The following is a 17,177-nucleotide window of genomic DNA, read 5'->3' on the forward strand; positions in this document are numbered from 1 at the left end:
TCTACTCACGATTCATCCAACCCTCAATCTGATGACCAGTGTTGCCAACTCAGTGAAATTTCCACTAGATCTGGTGGTTTAGCTCCCCCATTTAGCGGACAAATATTGGTTTTAGTGGCTGGTGGATTTTCCTAGTGGTTTAGATGAGTTCAATTAGTGGTAAGGTACGACATTCAACCACTAGGAAGATTTATTTTGTGTCATGTTGGTTCAACGAACATTCGGGAATTCTCCGTTGTTTGTCTATTTCTTGAATATTTTTGATTATAAACTTTATTACTATTGATATAAAGTATGATTTGATGATTCAAAAGGTTATATGTTTATTCTGTATTTGTGTACAAAAACAATAATTGTCAGTACCTACGTATTGGCAACGCTTTACGCTGCGGGTAGCTTCTAGCTTGACGTATTTTAATTAATTTTGTGAAGTAATATGGTTTTACATTAAATATGCCCAAACCACAATACACACCAAAATTTCTATCACAGAAATTTATTCTTCACATAGGTACTGAAACTCTAGAAGAAGCAGATTTTTCTAGATGATCTTTAAATGTAACAAAAATAAAAATAATTGGTTGCCTGTAAAGTCGGTATACGGGCGAAAGTTTTACGTGACAACGACTTTTTATGTCTCTCTCTCTCGCTCTTAGGCGGGCTAACCATGCCCGCGTGCCTCTTTCGGTGACTCATCGTAACGTTACCGAGCGTTACACTTTTTCATAAGTGACTCCCAGCCGCAACCTAATTTAAGACGTTGTCACGTCAATTACTTACTTCAAAATTGTTGTTATTTACAAATAACTCGCAAAAAATTAACCAACGGGCACTCAATATTTACATGTCTCTGGATATTTTTTAGTGTTTTTTCTGGTGGTTTTAAAGACCGATTACTTTAGTGGATTTCTGGTGGGCCACGAGGCTCCAATATGTGGGTTCGGAAAAAAAAAGTTGGCAACACTGCTGATGACACAATTTCATTCCGCGATTGCTTGCCACAACGTGTGCACGTAACGTTGATGCCTGGCCTGATGCTAAACCTCAACGCAATAATACGCATTATTAATGGATATACAATTTATGAAATATAAGATAATTATCTTTGTAAAGCTTGTATTTTTTCCAATTTTATTGATAGATTTCAAGGGCTATAAAGTATAAACGGCTATAAAATATAAACATCTTCCTCAAATATGAAAAAATGTCTTTCCCGCGTTTATCTCAAAACCGCCATTTTGCGATTAACGCGGCTGCGCGATTGAGCCTAGATTGCACGGTTCCCAACTTAGGGGTTTTCCCCCCAGATTTAGGGGGTAAATAAGTGAGATAGGAATTTTTTAGGGGTCTGAAATTTTTAGGGGTATTTTTAGGGATTTTTTTTGACTGTTTAATATTTTTAAATTGATAATTACATAACTAGTTTTAATATTTATTTCTTGACCTAGCGACTCATAGCGACATCCAGTACGTAATTAAATAAAATTTTGCAAAGCATCATGATGGTCCGATTTACATTAAATCGAAATGGTGGATCTTGTACAACATATTTTAATCCATCCAATAAAATGTTAAATTTATTCAACATGTATGATTTCAAAAACGCTGAATCTTCAGATGAAGACGAAATATTTTTGTATTAAATAACTTGTAATAAAAAGACTTTTGAAACATATTATAGCATATTATTTCTAAATCATCATGAATTTATATTTGTATGTTTTTTTAGGGGGACAACTGAATAATTTAGGCGTTTTTAGGGGTTTTTGACACAAACTTTAGGGATAAATATTTTTGAGAGTTGGTAACACTGCGAGATTGGAGCAATCACAATACTCACGTTTCAACACGCACACAATCTGCTGAGACAATTTGTCGGGTTGCTTCCGCGCCGATCCAATACACAACATGTTGGGTTACGCCCCCAACATGCCCTCAACTATACTATTCACGACACAATCTGTCAGCTCACTGCAGATTGTGTCAGCAGATTGTTACTGAAATTGAATCGTGAGTAGGCTACTTTAGACGTAGACTGAGAAACTAATAGACAAAGGTACTCTGTAACCGCGACTGAGACAAAGATAGTTTGTCAATGTATAAGTTGAATGTTGCCACAGTATCCGAGCTCCCGGATGTTTTGGAAAGGGTAAATATTTTTAGGAGCAATTAAATAAAACCAGTTATGAGATTTTTCTTTTGTCTTTATAATCAATTTAGTAGATACAAAAAATATAAGCAGATTGATTATTGATGACGAAACACATTTCTTACTTTTTCATTGGCTTGTTCATATTTTACAATATTTTGTGAGAATCCAATCTTTTCTACCACTTCGATCCATTAATTACGTAGGTCTGGATCATCTGGAAACAAATCGATAAACATAGGTTAATAATAATTAATGCTCGCAGGTAGTTCAGGTTCTCTAAAATTATAAGTGTAATTTTATGTCAATCACAATTATTACTATGAGAAATAATAAATTAAAATATGTTTTCGATGCCGAAGTCTTCCCGAAACACTGGGTTATTATGGGATTTCATATTCATTTACTTTCGAGTTTCGCCATACTGTCAAATCAATATTTTTTTATTGATGATCGGGGTATTATTTTTCCCGACACTGGCAACACTTACTTGTTGATGTTTATAGGTTATTGAATGTAAAAATCGATATTACGCTAATATTTTCCTTGTTTTAACGCGACTTGTTGTTACTTTAGGCTAAAGTATAAATAATCATCACTGAGAAACTATAAATAAGGACAATAAAGTCGTACTTACGCGTGAAAAGACACACCGGCAATTTTCTTCTCACTATCGCTTATACATGCAATAACACGACAACGCACCATTCTATTTACTTCGATGTCTATATTAAGATAATTTCACCGTCTTTTCAATGTACTCGTATCGATTTTTTACTAAATAATATCCAAAATTCGAACACCAAGCACGATGAAGGCACGAACTGTCAAAGTTTGTTTCGCAACTCAAGTTGCGGATCTTGAAAAACAGGTTACACACTAAGGGACAAAAAATTGTGTATTTGTGTCTTTGTCTTATGCATTTGTTATGGTATTTTCGCTCTCTTTCTTGTGTAAGTGAGAAAGGTATCGTCATTGGGTCTATTAGTTACTCTGTCTACGGTCTTAGAGAGTAGGTGCCAAGCACAGATACTACAAATGACAACGATCATTTGGATTCAAAATATTACTTATGTATTAAACAAACATACAAAGTGCACACCATACAAAGCTTGTACATATTATGCCGGGTACAGACTGGTGAAACGTAACATGGAATGAAAGAATTCACCGTACACATTGCTGCAATGTATCATGAAAGGTAACACACTTTGTAACAATTTCTCATAGTTTGGACGCCTTGCGCGCGCGAAATGTGCATTTCACGCGCATGCTACGAGCATTACAAGCCGCGCGCGGAGCGATCCGTGATTTGTCGGTTTTTCGAACGAACACAAAGGGGCAAGGAACACGAATACGGGAGGTTCGTAGTGAATGCGCGTTAAGAGCGCGCTATGCGTCCAAGCTTGCAGCGAACGAACATGCAATGAAAGGCAGAATGTTACATTTCATGTTACGTTTCACCAGTCTGTACCCACCTTTATATACTATAATTATCGCGTCTTAAGCGTCTTATTCACGGTCCATCTTGACGTACGTCCCGCCAAGGTCATACACGATGCACGACGCATATTCACGGTCCATCCCCGCTGTACGTCAGCTCAAGGCTGCCAGTGTTGCCACCGAAGTATCAAGCTACCCACCAGAAGAGACCTCTGAAACCACCAGAAATCCACTGTGCTGGATGTATAAAGAGTAAATAAATATTTTTAAAAATGTGTTTTTTTGTACTTTTTGCAGTACCTAAGAATTTTTCATTATTTTTAAATGAATTATATGAATCCAAACATTCCAAATCTAAATTTATTTCAAGAGCTCATTTTTAATTAATTTTTAATGAAGCTCGGTTTCTCTCTTCCCGCCACTTCACATTCATGACCGAAAAGACTCTTTCAGTAAATGCTGAAGTGGCGGGAACAGAGAGTATAATATAGCTAATCATTTTTTTTAAACAAACAAATTCGTTAGGACATTTTTTTAAAATAAATTGCCATTTTTCTGCAGTGGACTTTTGCATAAAATCTTTGTTATTCAACAATTCGCCTTGGAGTTCGCTTGCACGACGTTCGCGGTGGTGGGGATGCTCGCTGGACGAAAAATTAAACGTTTAAAACGTCGTATTCACGGTCCATCTTGACGTACGTCCCGCCAAGGTCATACACGATGCACGACGCAAAACGACCGTGAATAGTCTTGACGTACGTCAATAATTATTATTATTACGTTGCTGGATGTGCACGACGAATTTTTCGTTGGCAAATTGAAGAGCAGTGGTGGTTCAGTGGTGAGACCTCGGACTTCGTATCGATAAGTCCGGGGTTCGAGACCAGGCGAGCGCGCAGGAATTAAATTGATTTTTCAATTTATCTGCGCATTTTGTAACATCACCACTGCTCGAACGGTGAAGGAAAACATCGTGAGGAAACCGACATGTCGAAGAATTAAAAAGTTCGACGACATGTGTCATCCGCCAACACGCACTTGGCCAGCGCGGTGGATTGTGGCCTGTACCCTCATAGGAGGCCCGTGTCCCAGCAGTGGGAACGTATATGGGCTGATGATGATGATGATGAGCATCCCCACCACCGCGAACGTCGTGCAAGCGCATCGTGCATCGTGCATGCTTGATCGTGAATAGGCTTGCTGTACAGCAGATCAGTGTTGCCAACAGAAATTAATGTAAATACTTGGAAACGTGGCCTATTGATATGATTTTTTTGTGATAACTTAGTAGTTAGTTTAGTTTTGTGATAACGTAGTGAGTACATGAGCAAGCAAGAAACAGTTATTTTATATTTTTATGTACACAGGAAATACCCAATTATCATTACTTTTGGATCAACCTAGTACACATGGACAGTTTATATTCAGAAGTTATTATTTTAAAAGAACTCCAAGGCGAATTGTTGAATAACAAAGATTTTATGCAAAAGTCCACTGCAGAAAAATGGCAATTTATTTAAAAAAAATGTCCTAACGAATTTGTTTGTTTAAAAAAAATGATTAGCTATATTATACTCTCTGTTCCCGCCACTTCAGCATTTACTGAAAGAGTCTTTTCGGTCATGAATGTGAAGTGGCGGGAAGAGAGAAACCGAGCTTCATTAAAAATTAATTAAAAATGAGCTCTTGAAATAAATTTAGATTTGGAATGTTTGGATTCATATAATTCATTTAAAAATAATGAAAAATTCTTAGGTACTGCAAAAAGTACAAAAAAACACATTTTTAAAAATATTTATTTACTCTTTATACATCCAGCACAGTGGATTTCTGGTGGTTTCAGAGGTCTCTTCTGGTGGGTAGCTTGATACTTCGGTGGCAACACTGGCAGCCTTGAGCTGACGTACAGCGGGGATGGACCGTGAATATGCGTCGTGCATCGTGTATGACCTTGGCGGGACGTACGTCAAGATGGACCGTGAATAAGACGCTTTACACTATGAGTGTGATTATGATCCTTTACCTATTTACCTATTTGTATCTGTGTTTGTATCAAACAATTCTTCCCAAGTCTTCCCCTCAGAACAGTTATACATCCTTCCTCTCCTCTATGCCTCAGAAGCAAAAGACAATCATGAATCAAGTGTATAAGATATAAGCTTCTTGATCAAGACGTGAGTTTGTTACACAGAGCAAGACATAATGGTTTGTTATGACATACGACATTTTATGCCATTCAATAACTGTCATATATCTTGCTATACCTACATCTCGAATAGTGGACTTTGACATTTGAATTTTAAAAACTTGTTTCAAGTTTTTAAGTTGCGGTAAGTTGTAACTAACTCTACAGGCCAACAGCTGTATTGAAGAGTGTAACACCTTTCTTTTTAAATCATAAGTCGTAACTTATCAAAATGTCGGAGAATAGCAGCCCAATTAAATACTTTTTAAGTGGTGGTTTCGGCGGTGTATGCACTGTTCTTGCAGGCCATCCAATGGACACTATTAAAGTAAGATTACAAACTATGCCTTTACCAAAACCTGGAGAATCAGCTTTGTATGCGGGTACTGTGGATTGTTTCAAGAAGACTATTCAAAAAGAGGGCTTTAAAGGTCTCTACAAAGGAATGTCAGCTCCGTTGACCGGAGTCGCGCCTATTTTTGCGATAAGTTTCTTTGGTTTCGGCCTCGGTAAAAAGTTAATCAAGTCAGATAGTGAACAGGTTCTCACAAGACCAGAATTGTTTGCTGCTGGTGCTTTTTCAGGTATCTTTACAACCTCAATTATGGCTCCAGGAGAGAGAATTAAATGTTTACTCCAAATTCAACAAGGTGGTTCCGGGCCACAGAAGTATAGTGGCATGGTTGACTGTGCCAGGCAGTTATACGCAGAGGGTGGTATCAGAAGTATTTACAAAGGCAGTGTTGCCACCATACTGAGAGACGTTCCAGCGAGTGGAATGTACTTTATGACATATGAGTGGGTGAAAGAGATTATAGTTCCTGAAGATGCAAGTGCTAAATTGAAGATGTTGGCAACAGTGGTGGCTGGGGGATGTGCTGGTATAGCTAACTGGCTGGTGGGCATGCCTGCTGATGTTTTAAAGAGTAGATTGCAAACTGCTCCTGAGGGAACATATCCTAATGGTATGAGGGATGTTTTCAAACAGTTGATGGCAAGAGAAGGTCCAACGGCCCTGTACAAAGGTGTGGCTCCTGTAATGATAAGAGCGTTCCCAGCTAACGCTGCATGCTTTGTAGGATTTGAATTGGCTGTCAAGTTCCTTGACTGGGTTGCTCCAAACCTTTGATGATATTAGTAGTAGTTTACTAACAAATTTGTATCATATAGCAGATAAGATAAAATGATTTTAAAACTTGTTACATCTAGTGTAATTTAGATATTTTTAAATATTTACTCTGCCAAATTATATTTTCTGTATTATTTTTACATGACAGAATTATTTTTTCATGGAAGCTTTAAAATAACACACAAAATGATTGCAATTTTTTTTTTGTTAATGATATTATGTTTTTTAAGTATTATTTTTGATGCTTGTTTTGTATTCACAGATAAATAATAGTGAAAAAAATCAGTGCCTTTGTAAGATGTAATTGTTTTTTGTCTTTATAATGTTATCTTTTCAGTGCTGTTACACTTTTCCTCATGTTGGTAATGTTATTTTGGTAATGTTATTTTTATTTTTTACAAATAAGGAAAATGTTGTGAAGCAAATGAATAGAATGAAAATGATTCAGATTTTGTTTTTTTTTTAATGTAGCACTATTTTAAAGTGTATTTTGAATGTTTTCATGTTTAGGTCAATTATATTATGAACACAATATATCTATTTTTTTATATTATTTTTTAAACCAACTATCATTAAATAAATGTGGAATCAATTTTTTTGCCATCCTGAGATATTGATCAATTTCATGTAACTACCTGTTTGTACAAAGGTGCAGAACATTGTTTCTGAGAATGTTTGGTACAAGCAAAGAAAGGAAAAAGATTTCCTACACAATATTATCAAAAATATTAAACTGAATAGACTAGTGAACAATTCTCTTAATGATTATGTACCAGAACAGCATGTTTTGCTGTATTGTTATATAAGAAGTATATTTTATTATCGCATTCTGAAATTAATATAATACAATGTGAGTTACGAATAGAATTGGTACATATTATACAAAAGTAATCTGATGATCACTTGAGATACATTATTGTGAACTTGACTTGTTGAAATAATGATAACAAAATCTTGTTCTTATCATGTGGCATATTATAATCATAGACTACATAATCATGCATGGTTGTGAATAGTTTTTCTGGTACAATATAAAAAAAGTGTACACTTTCAATTAAAAATAAATACTAATCTATACTAATATTATAAAGCTGAAGCTGAATTTGTTTGTATGTTTGTTTGTTTGAACGCGCTAATCTCGGGAACTGCTGGTCCGATTTGAAAAATTCTTTCGGTGTTAGATAGGTCATTTATCTGACATCATTTAGCTGTATGTACGGGTGAAAGGAACAAAGCAATAAAGTTTAATTTTAAATTGTGCATCTTTTATTAATGATGTCTTTTTATAAATATCAAATAACCGATATTTATATTACATCAGTTGGCATAATTGTGAGCAGTATCAAAAATATCACTAGGTAATTCTTAATTAGTAAAATTCTCTTCTGAAATTGATTTCTTTTCTTCTATTATTGTATTGTTCCCTTGCTATTATTTTTCTATTTATCACTTTCGAGGATTCCTTCACTACATTGCCTTCCTTTTTTGGTTTGAGACCTAGACCTGTTCTATCTTTTTTCATCACAGGTTTAATTGGATATTTAGTGCCAGTACCATCTGGACCTAAGCCTGTTTCTTTATCCCACCCTCCTTTTACCATTATTTGGTAACCTTTGTTAGATTGAGGTATCACATAGTTTGCAGGCAATTTCTTCCCTTTACTGGCATTTATATTGTGAACAGTGGATGATAGATGCTCTTGTTTATCAGGAAAAGTTGTATTATTGCAAATCTCACATTTATATTCCTCTTTTAGCTTGACCTTAATTTGTTTAGAGGTTTTACATTCATTCTCATCTTCATTTGATTTGTGACTTAGTAATATATCAGCTAGAGTGTAATTTTTATTTTTTATAACTAAACTCTGTGCAGAATTCCCAGATTTATCTCTAACTGAAGTGTCAATTCCGCGCTTTAATAATTCTTTAACAGTTTCTATCGAATTTGCTTGACATGCTATCATAAGCAAGTTCCACCCAAATTCATCAACAATGTTAATCTTTTCTGGAGATGTATCTAACGCGACACTTATCAACTCAACATCATTGTTTTGAACACATTGAAACAACTCCCTGTCTGTGAGTTTAACGGAATTTTTCCTCTTGCGATTACAGCTTCCTTTATCCCTTATATAACTAGTATTTGTAGTAGAAAAGACACTGTGGCTCGCCGAATTCTGAACTTCTTCCAGATAAAGTTTTTTGGCTTGTTCACCAGATAGAAATGGAAAGTTTACAGTGGGTTTGTTAATTTCACTGTCATTTGTTGGTCGGACAAAGTTACTGTAATCTTTATGAAACATATTATGAAATAAATTGTATTGTTATGAATAATTCACATAACGTTGTTTCCAAGACTTATTTCTTGATGAGGTAAATAATTAAACCATATATATTATTAAACTCTTTGAATTAAACAAAGGTTTGTAGGTATCATATTATTTGGTTTGTATTAAACGAGTCGCATAAATGACGTAAAACGTAGACATTTGACTTCTGACATATGGTTGACATTTCCATTTTTTAGTCAGAATACGATCCTTTTGGAATTTTTAGTTTTTACGATATCCACAACGATATCTTAAATATATAAATGTACGACATGATTTTGCATTATATCCAAGAGCTAAATATTGCTACACAGAGAACAGGATTTGAAAACCGAAGTTACCTACTCATTAATAACATTGAAACCACAGGAAACCATAGTAGGCATAAACTGATTTTCAACTTACAAGGCTAAAGAATTAATATGTACACAAATCTACAGCCGATCTATGTCACTTTCAAGCCTCAATCTCCAAACAATCTTCTAAAGAATTCATGGTGTTGCTATAAAGCCGCTTACACCAACCTAATATAAATATGTACATAACAAATAAGGCTTTGAGAAAGTATTGATTATAAGGATAAATATAAAAATAAGCAAAAACAGGTTTTACCACATGTTTTTTATTAATGATAAGTCACATTTCCTTTGCCTATAGCCCTATACTATTAGCCCATAAAATATAAATATGATCCACTATAAATATATTATACATATTAACATTTTTATTCCTTGTCAATCACTTCTGTGTATTTATTGCTTCTCTTATTTATTTTATTCAATATTTTTATGAGATCTAAAGGAATCGTCAATCTGCTTTCACCAAACAAAATGATATTCATGATTTGAGATCACTGATAAATGAGAATTGTGCAAAATTCTTGAAGGCCCCAATTTTGAGTCTAGTAACACTACATGGGTATTACTTTAAACTTATTTGGATAGCTCACTGGCTATACTTTTCAATGCTTCAGTCTGTTCTTTCAATAACTTCAGTTTTTGCCTCAAATAATCCTTTTTGAAGTTAAGATAATCTTCCTTTATCTGTATTTTCCTTTGTTCCTGCACAGCCAATAAGTCACAATTGAGGTAACATTCATTTGAATGCTTGGAACTTTTAACACCATTTTTAATCTTCACCTTTGACTTTTTAAGGTCTTGCGTGAACACTTTTTGTTCGGGAATTGATTCGGGCTCACTTATAGATCCATTTGACATTTCTGCGTGATAATTATCATCATGGTTATCGGTAAGAGGCACAAATTCTGTAGATTCCTGATATTCTTCACCAGTCTTGATGCCAAGTGCTTCTTGCTCTGCAGAAGTTAGCATGACTGTTGTCAATGGGAGCTCACCGTTTGTCTCTGCTTGACGTTTCTTTGTTTTGGACCGCAAGTCATGCCATGTCTGAAATATTATAAAGTTACATTTTACATAATAAATAATAATTTAATAACATTTATTATTATTGAAGTAGAAAGATATGTTGCTCTATGAACTGCACTGAATTTAGCGGTTCTGTTCATGACATAAGTATTTAGAAAAATTTAAATGATGCTTCAAAGCTTCAGTTTGATGTGTTTATCAAAACTACGACCTTGTAAATAAGCAATGTCTCTCATTTTTGTTGTAACAAGGAGAATGATAGATTTAAATGCACACAGGCATTGTATAATAGTTGTGTATTTTCCATAGGAATGCTAATTTATAAGAAAAGTTAACATACTTTTCGCCACTGCCTCCAAGTTTTTCTCGCCCCTTGTATGGAATTACATTCGTTAGCTATATTCTGCCACAATTTTTGTGAATCCTTGTAGTTGAAGTCCTGAGTTACTTTACACGATATTAACTCTGGATGTTTAGTCATTAATTCAATTAATTTCTTTTTTTGCTTAGCAGTAACGTATATACATCTTTGCCTTTTTCTGTCTTCCATTTGCGGAACCACTAAGTGTAGTTAATTAGAAATAGTGAGTTTATAAAACAACATTTTATAATTAGTATTATTGGCACAAAAGCAAAATACATAAAGGCTGTTTATGTTTATTTAATTTGGACATTTCGTGGGCACGCAGACTGCAGTGCAAAGCAATATTGACAACAATGACAACAATATGTCAACTGTCATCTGTCAGGGCTTTTTTTTCACAATAAATTACAGCTTATATTTAATTGAATAGTGGGTGAGGGCACAAATAATTTTATAATGATAATTTAATATTAAACTGTTGTTTAGGGTCTTAAAACAATTAATTTTACTTCAATAGAATATAAATATTTGGTAATTACGGTAATTACGCACCGCATACCATATTGACGTTTTTTTTTCTAGATTTTTCAGGTTCCGGTGTTAAATTATTTCTAGATAAGCATATGGCAATACCTTTTTTAATTGTTTAGTAGCAACTCTGAAGTCTGTCGTCTGACGTCTATAATAATTTTTTGAAATTTGTCATTTTAGGAAAAAGACTCGAACGGAGAAGTGCGTCACATAAATTTTGTAACATTACTGTGTTTTCTCCATTGAAATTTGCTCTTTTGTGATTGTAACTATGATATGACAAAACAAGAACTTTACAACTGTAATTTGTGAAGTTTAGTGAATTAAAATGGCTGGCAGTGGCAAAAGAATTATGCGAGGATTTCTACCATCTATACTCGGATATCTGTTTTTACTTCACCTAACAGAATATGTAAGTAATTACCTTTTATTGTTCTGCCCCAATAAGTATACGGAGTTAACTGATACTGTCAATCTATTTGTTTAAATTTTTATGCAACTCTCGTGGCTATTTGGTCGAATATCTTTATTTTGTACATTTACCTACATTCACCTTGCAAATTAACATAAGAAAATCAAGGTGTTTGCGTTGCACGGTCATAAGGAAATGAGATCACTAACTGGTTACATCTACTTTAATATTTTTTGCATTATTTTTGGAAAATTATAGGTTCACAATTCTTTCATATAAAAGAAAAAAATCAGGGATCAGGAAATCAGGATAAAAAGTCAGGGATTTGAACACTCAAACAAGTGTTGCTTTAATCCTTAGCAAAGAAGTGTATGATTAAGTTGAATGTTATTATTTATGAGTAATTTGATGATAGAATATTAAAAAAACATAACTAGAGAATGGTAATGAAATTTGTGTGTTGTCTATATTTGAGAAAAATGATTAAAAAGCAGAAAAAAAATATTAAAGATTTTCATAATTTCATTTTAACTACTCATATGAACAGGTCTTTATTCATATTATTATCATATAAATAAAAAATAATGCCCTGCAACAACATTTGGTTTCAAATTTCTCTTTATAATCCATATTCAGGCAAATATGGTTTGATCTTGTTTACAATTTGAAACAAAAGAATCAGGTGTTCAATGTAGAAGGAGCTAAAAATGTTATCTAAGATAAGGAATTCATGCAAAAGTGAATTATAGGTTTGTTCAATGATAACTATTAACTGATAATAGAAATATTTCTTTATTGTTCAACAATAGCTTCTATTCCATAATAGGATTATATTGTTGGTAAAAAGTAGTCTGTAAAAATACTCTGTATGCTATGGGATTTGAAGAGCTAACAATTCATTTTAAAATCAAACTTATCTACAGTTCTTTGTTACATAAAGCTACTTTGAATTGTATGGTTTACTAATAAACTTGTTAAATTATTTAATTTATTATTATTAGGTATGTGAATCATATTTTATATAGTAATAGAGTTCTAATGAAGGCAAAAAGCTTCATAGAATTTTATTAGTAGCTCTTTACTAGTCCTACTTATATTATAAATGCAAAAAGTTTGTGAGGATGTCTGTGTGTGGTTGTTAACTCTTTCACGCAAATACTACTGAACCGATTACAATGAAATTAAGCACACATATAGAGGGTAACTTGGATTAACACATAGGATAGGTTTTATCCCGGAAATCCCACAGGAACCCCATGATGTGAAATGAAAAGTGTATCATTCTCAGTATTATCTAATGTCTGGTAGGTATGTGGATTGTTTCTCTAATTTCCAGTAAAGAATAATATTTCTTTAACTATACAAACAACAGAAGCATCCATTTGTTTATTTTAAATGCAAATGGACATCATTTTTATTGATTAACCTTATTTATTTAATTTCAATAACATAAAATAAATTATAGTGAATTAACCACTAGTTTTTATTTACTCATAAATATTTTTGTTAATATGCAGTGCTAATATAAACTTCGAATATATTATGATACTAGGTTTCTATATGTTTACAAATTTGATTTTACAAATTAGATAAGAGTAGATTTTAAATTTTAAATTCAATAATTAATTAACATAAAAATTTTCCTGGTAATAAATAATATTTTTAGAATTAGAGGATAAAATCAATTGTATGTAAATTGTTTTTTTAATGTCAATTATATAAGCACTTCATTCACATGGACCGCATCCTTGGTACAATGGTTGACACGTGAGCGTAGAACCATCGGGACCTGGGTTCGATTCAGAGTGGAGACGAAGAACAAAAAAATGTCTTGGTCTGGCAGGACTCACAAGGCTGATCACCTACTTGTCCCTAAAGAAAATCGATCCGTTAAACAGATGTATTAATAATGCATCTGCCCATTACCGCACTAGGGGACATGGAACTTCACTTCATTCACATTAACATGTATAATGCTTCACTTTAATTTAAATCAATTATAATCATTATAAACTATATAATATATCAATCTATAGATAGGCAATATTTAATCGAAATTAATCAATAAATATCTCCCAAACAGCAAGTCATATTTATTATCATCTCAATCAACTCGGTCAATCAATGGCAATTAAAATTAATGGAAGCCTATTCAACAGCTGCTTATGTCAATTGAAGCTGCGATGTGGATGAAGCTTGATTGTTTAAATTAGTTTGAGTGGATGGCGCCTGAATTGCTCTATGTGTATGTTGCTATGTCGAATTGATATAGATTTTAAATCTTTGGATGAAATCAATTTGAAAGATGTTTGATGTTTTGAATTTGTATTAGCATTACTTATGAAAATATATTTTTTAAGAGATATATTAGAAACTCAAAACTGTCCATGAACAACAAACTCCTCATTTATAAAACAGTTCTTAATATGGACATACGGACTGCAACTTTGGGGTGCAAGCTGTAACTCTAATATAATGATAATGCAACGAGTTCAAAACTATATTCTCAAGCAATTATCAGGTGCTCCCTGGTTCATCAGAACAGAAGAGGTTCACACTTTATTGAATATACCAACCATCAAACAGGAAATATGTACGCAACATTTTTCATACAAAGTGCGATTGGGAAAACACCCAAACCCTCTTGCTACAAAACTGCTTGAACCTGAAAACGTGCGTCGTCTCAAAAAGCGACGAGACATTTTTGACTAGTCAACACTGCCGGCTACCAAGCCCGATAGCATAAAGGGTGGACTCCAATGGGAGCAGCATCCTTCCTGCCATACGCGCCTTTAACATATCCGCTTATAGTCTAGCGACTGATCGCAGATATAATATTAAAAAAAAAAAATATATATATTTTTTAATAACTAATCAAAAGCGCGGTTTCACCCGCGTTGTCTACAAATTATATTAACTTTAAATAATTTTTTAAAGATTTCTCCTGAACCACTCTTCCTGTTAAAAAAACCACATCAAATTCCATTGTGTAGTTTTAAATATTTAAGCATACGGCAGACAGACACACAATGGGAAGCGCCTTTGTCTTATACTGTGTAGTGCTAATTAATTATTATTATATTTTCATGATGATACTTAAACCAACTGGTAGTTTCATATACAAAATTACATGTTAGTTACAAATTATGTGTATTCCCAAATTAGTCATTTTGTGTCCCATAACAGTGTTGCAATCACACAGTCCGCGTCATACGAAAATATATAGATTTAACTTAATTATGTTGAGGCAGGAAATAGGTGGACAGTTGTTTATTAGAAATAATACATTATCTGTGCCAGCATAGGGATGAAATTTCCCTTGGGATTTATGCTTCCATAACCTAAATAACATCTTGATAGTTTATATAAGGAAATAAAATATGACCTTTATTACATGTTATGATACATATTAATAGCTTAGTAATAATTTCAAAATATGTACTAAATATTCGATTTAGTAAGTACAAAAATAATACTTTTTTTGGTACAGACATTAATAATTTGCGCTCAAAAAATATCAGAATATATTGGATTTATGTTATTCTTACACTGATATTGTTCATGTAATTAGGGAATCCGACTTGCGTTTTTTGTAGAAAGAAAAACATGGATGCAATAATTAGTATACCAATGAACCCATGTTTTTGTAATGTACTTTTATTGCGTATCACATAATTCAACAATTAGCCCAGAATTTAAGTTATTTAAAAATTGCAACTTCATTCCAACAAAATATTTAAGTAATAATAATTGAATGCAAGGCATCCATATGAATTTATTATGATCTAGAGTTGTGTAAGTTGTGTAATGATGTGTTCTTTGGCATATAATGATATACTATGTATTTAGATATAAGTTACATATTATGTAATATCGACATGATTTTAAAAGAGCAACTATGGAGTTTCTTGCCAGTTCTTCTCCATAGATACTGCTTTCCGAATCAGTGGTAAATGTTAAAAATAATTATGTAATGACGATTCGAAAGTGCTACTAAATAGTAGTCTAATTAAATAAATGAATGTTTGAGTTTAAGTTTGAAAAAAAATGTTTTCAAGGACACAATGTATTATTTATGTGAGAGTTTAACCGTTCTCTAGTGCCAAGTTTTAATACATTATGAAATACAATGCGGCTATAAAAACTGTAGCTTAATAAATGGTGGAGTGGATCTGTAAGGTTGTGATGGGTATGTAGGCTGCAGTGGCTTGATAGATTATAACTTTATTATTAAATGAGAAAGACAGTTAATCTCCTGTCCAAATACTGACCATGGAAGTATGCGTTAGGTATGCTAATTAACTGTGATTTTTATTCAGTAGTAGATTTCAATTAAGATGTTTTGAAATATATTCTTATATAATAACAGTACAGTTAATACTTATGTAATATCTAAATCCGTCTATATATTATATTCAGAAATTATTAAATATACATTTCAAACTTCAAAGTCATTTTTGTACTGCCTACATTAGGCTAATGGTCAAATACCCCTGAGGCATAAACTTGGGTTCGTTAAATCTGAACATTCTAGAACTAGTAAATGATTATTAATTTTTTAGGAATGTCCTTAGGGGATAATATTATAACTATAAAACTTTTTGATTATTATATATATGCTATAGGCATAATAACTATGAGTGGGGATAATTTACCTTGCAAATTGTGGCAAGGTCTTTTAGTGAAATTCTTATAGGTAGTTTATAGACATACAATTATACATTCGTGTATATGCTTGTATGTAAAGTTCTAGATTACTCCATGTACAAATAAATATACATAATTATATACAAAATATAAACAATTTCCACTTGAAATTAAACTGAGAGGTAGCTTCCTTTGAAACATTTTAACATGAACATCTTTGTCTGCATAAGTAAAATGTAACGACATGATATTAAATATGCGACACGCATTAGTACAAGGAAGGTCTAAAATTAATACGCTCGTCACGACTGTGGGTGGTATTGCATTTTTCTATTGCAAATATAAATTATTATTATGTAGATTGTACTATGATTTCCTTGCTATATCTTTTGTGACTAGCCTGATTTTGGTACGAAGACAATTCCGTCTTTAAAAAGTATACCTACTAGTTATTACCTAAAATTGATTACCTTCGCTTCTGTACTGTAATAAAAAATGCATTTTTATTAGGTATTTTTACTAATTTCGATATTATCGAGTTAAAGTGCAGCGCGGAAATTCTTAAGATTTATCGGCATCGGTATGGAATAGTTCTTTGAATAT

General features: G+C 33.0%; 4 protein-coding genes and 1 long non-coding RNA gene across 7 annotated transcripts in view; 2 read left to right on the forward strand and 3 right to left on the reverse strand.

Annotated features, from left to right (window-relative positions):
* Positions 1 to 2,186: 2,186 nt before the first annotated feature.
* Positions 2,187 to 3,145, reverse strand: LOC123697920. The gene is made up of 2 exons (XR_006752311.1): positions 2,787 to 3,145; positions 2,187 to 2,366 (listed from the first exon to the last, which is right to left on the reverse strand). It is a non-coding gene; the product is annotated as an uncharacterized LOC123697920 (long non-coding RNA).
* Positions 3,146 to 5,828: 2,683 nt separating this feature from the next.
* LOC123698158 (mitochondrial carnitine/acylcarnitine carrier protein) lies at positions 5,829 to 7,281 on the forward strand. The gene has a single exon (XM_045644757.1). It carries the CDS (start codon positions 6,010 to 6,012, stop codon positions 6,904 to 6,906), a length of 897 nt encoding a protein of 298 aa, XP_045500713.1. The 5' UTR covers positions 5,829 to 6,009; the 3' UTR covers positions 6,907 to 7,281.
* A 955-nt stretch (positions 7,282 to 8,236) lies between these two features.
* On the reverse strand, positions 8,237 to 9,363 carry LOC123698051 (G patch domain and ankyrin repeat-containing protein 1 homolog). The gene has a single exon (XM_045644638.1). The coding sequence runs from the start codon at positions 9,206 to 9,208 to the stop codon at positions 8,276 to 8,278; it is 933 nt and encodes a 310-aa protein (XP_045500594.1). The 5' UTR covers positions 9,209 to 9,363; the 3' UTR covers positions 8,237 to 8,275.
* A 566-nt stretch (positions 9,364 to 9,929) lies between these two features.
* On the reverse strand, positions 9,930 to 11,321 carry LOC123698052 (myb/SANT-like DNA-binding domain-containing protein 3). Its single transcript, XM_045644639.1, has 2 exons — positions 10,961 to 11,321; positions 9,930 to 10,641 (listed from the first exon to the last, which is right to left on the reverse strand). Exons 1-2 carry the CDS (start codon positions 11,168 to 11,170, stop codon positions 10,168 to 10,170), a joined length of 684 nt encoding a protein of 227 aa, XP_045500595.1. The 5' UTR covers positions 11,171 to 11,321; the 3' UTR covers positions 9,930 to 10,167.
* Positions 11,322 to 11,680: 359 nt separating this feature from the next.
* Positions 11,681 to 17,177, forward strand: part of LOC123697796 (NPC intracellular cholesterol transporter 1) — a 78,189-nt gene continuing 72,692 nt past the window's right edge. For all 3 annotated transcript variants that reach the window (XM_045644347.1, XM_045644349.1, XM_045644348.1), the window contains exon 1: positions 11,681 to 11,927. In XM_045644347.1, the coding sequence (XP_045500303.1) occupies positions 11,844 to 11,927 (84 nt within the window). In that variant the 5' untranslated portion in view covers positions 11,681 to 11,843. The remainder of the gene's footprint in view (positions 11,928 to 17,177) is intronic.

Source organism: Colias croceus, chromosome 15 (genome assembly GCF_905220415.1).
Source record: "Colias croceus chromosome 15, ilColCroc2.1".
NCBI classification, from domain to species: Eukaryota; Metazoa; Arthropoda; class Insecta; order Lepidoptera; family Pieridae; genus Colias; species Colias croceus.

Excerpts from the sequence above, each read along its gene's own strand:
- LOC123698051 (XM_045644638.1), bottom strand. The coding sequence starts at position 9,208 with ATGTTTCATAAAGATTACAGTAACTTTGTCCGACCAACAAATGACAGT.
- LOC123698158 (XM_045644757.1), top strand. The coding sequence starts at position 6,010 with ATGTCGGAGAATAGCAGCCCAATTAAATACTTTTTAAGTGGTGGTTTC.
- LOC123698052 (XM_045644639.1), bottom strand. The coding sequence starts at position 11,170 with ATGGAAGACAGAAAAAGGCAAAGATGTATATACGTTACTGCTAAGCAA. Across the intron at positions 10,642-10,960 it reads CTTGGAGGCAGTGGCGAAAA|ACATGGCATGACTTGCGGTC; the intron begins GTATGTTAACTT and ends ATAATATTTCAG.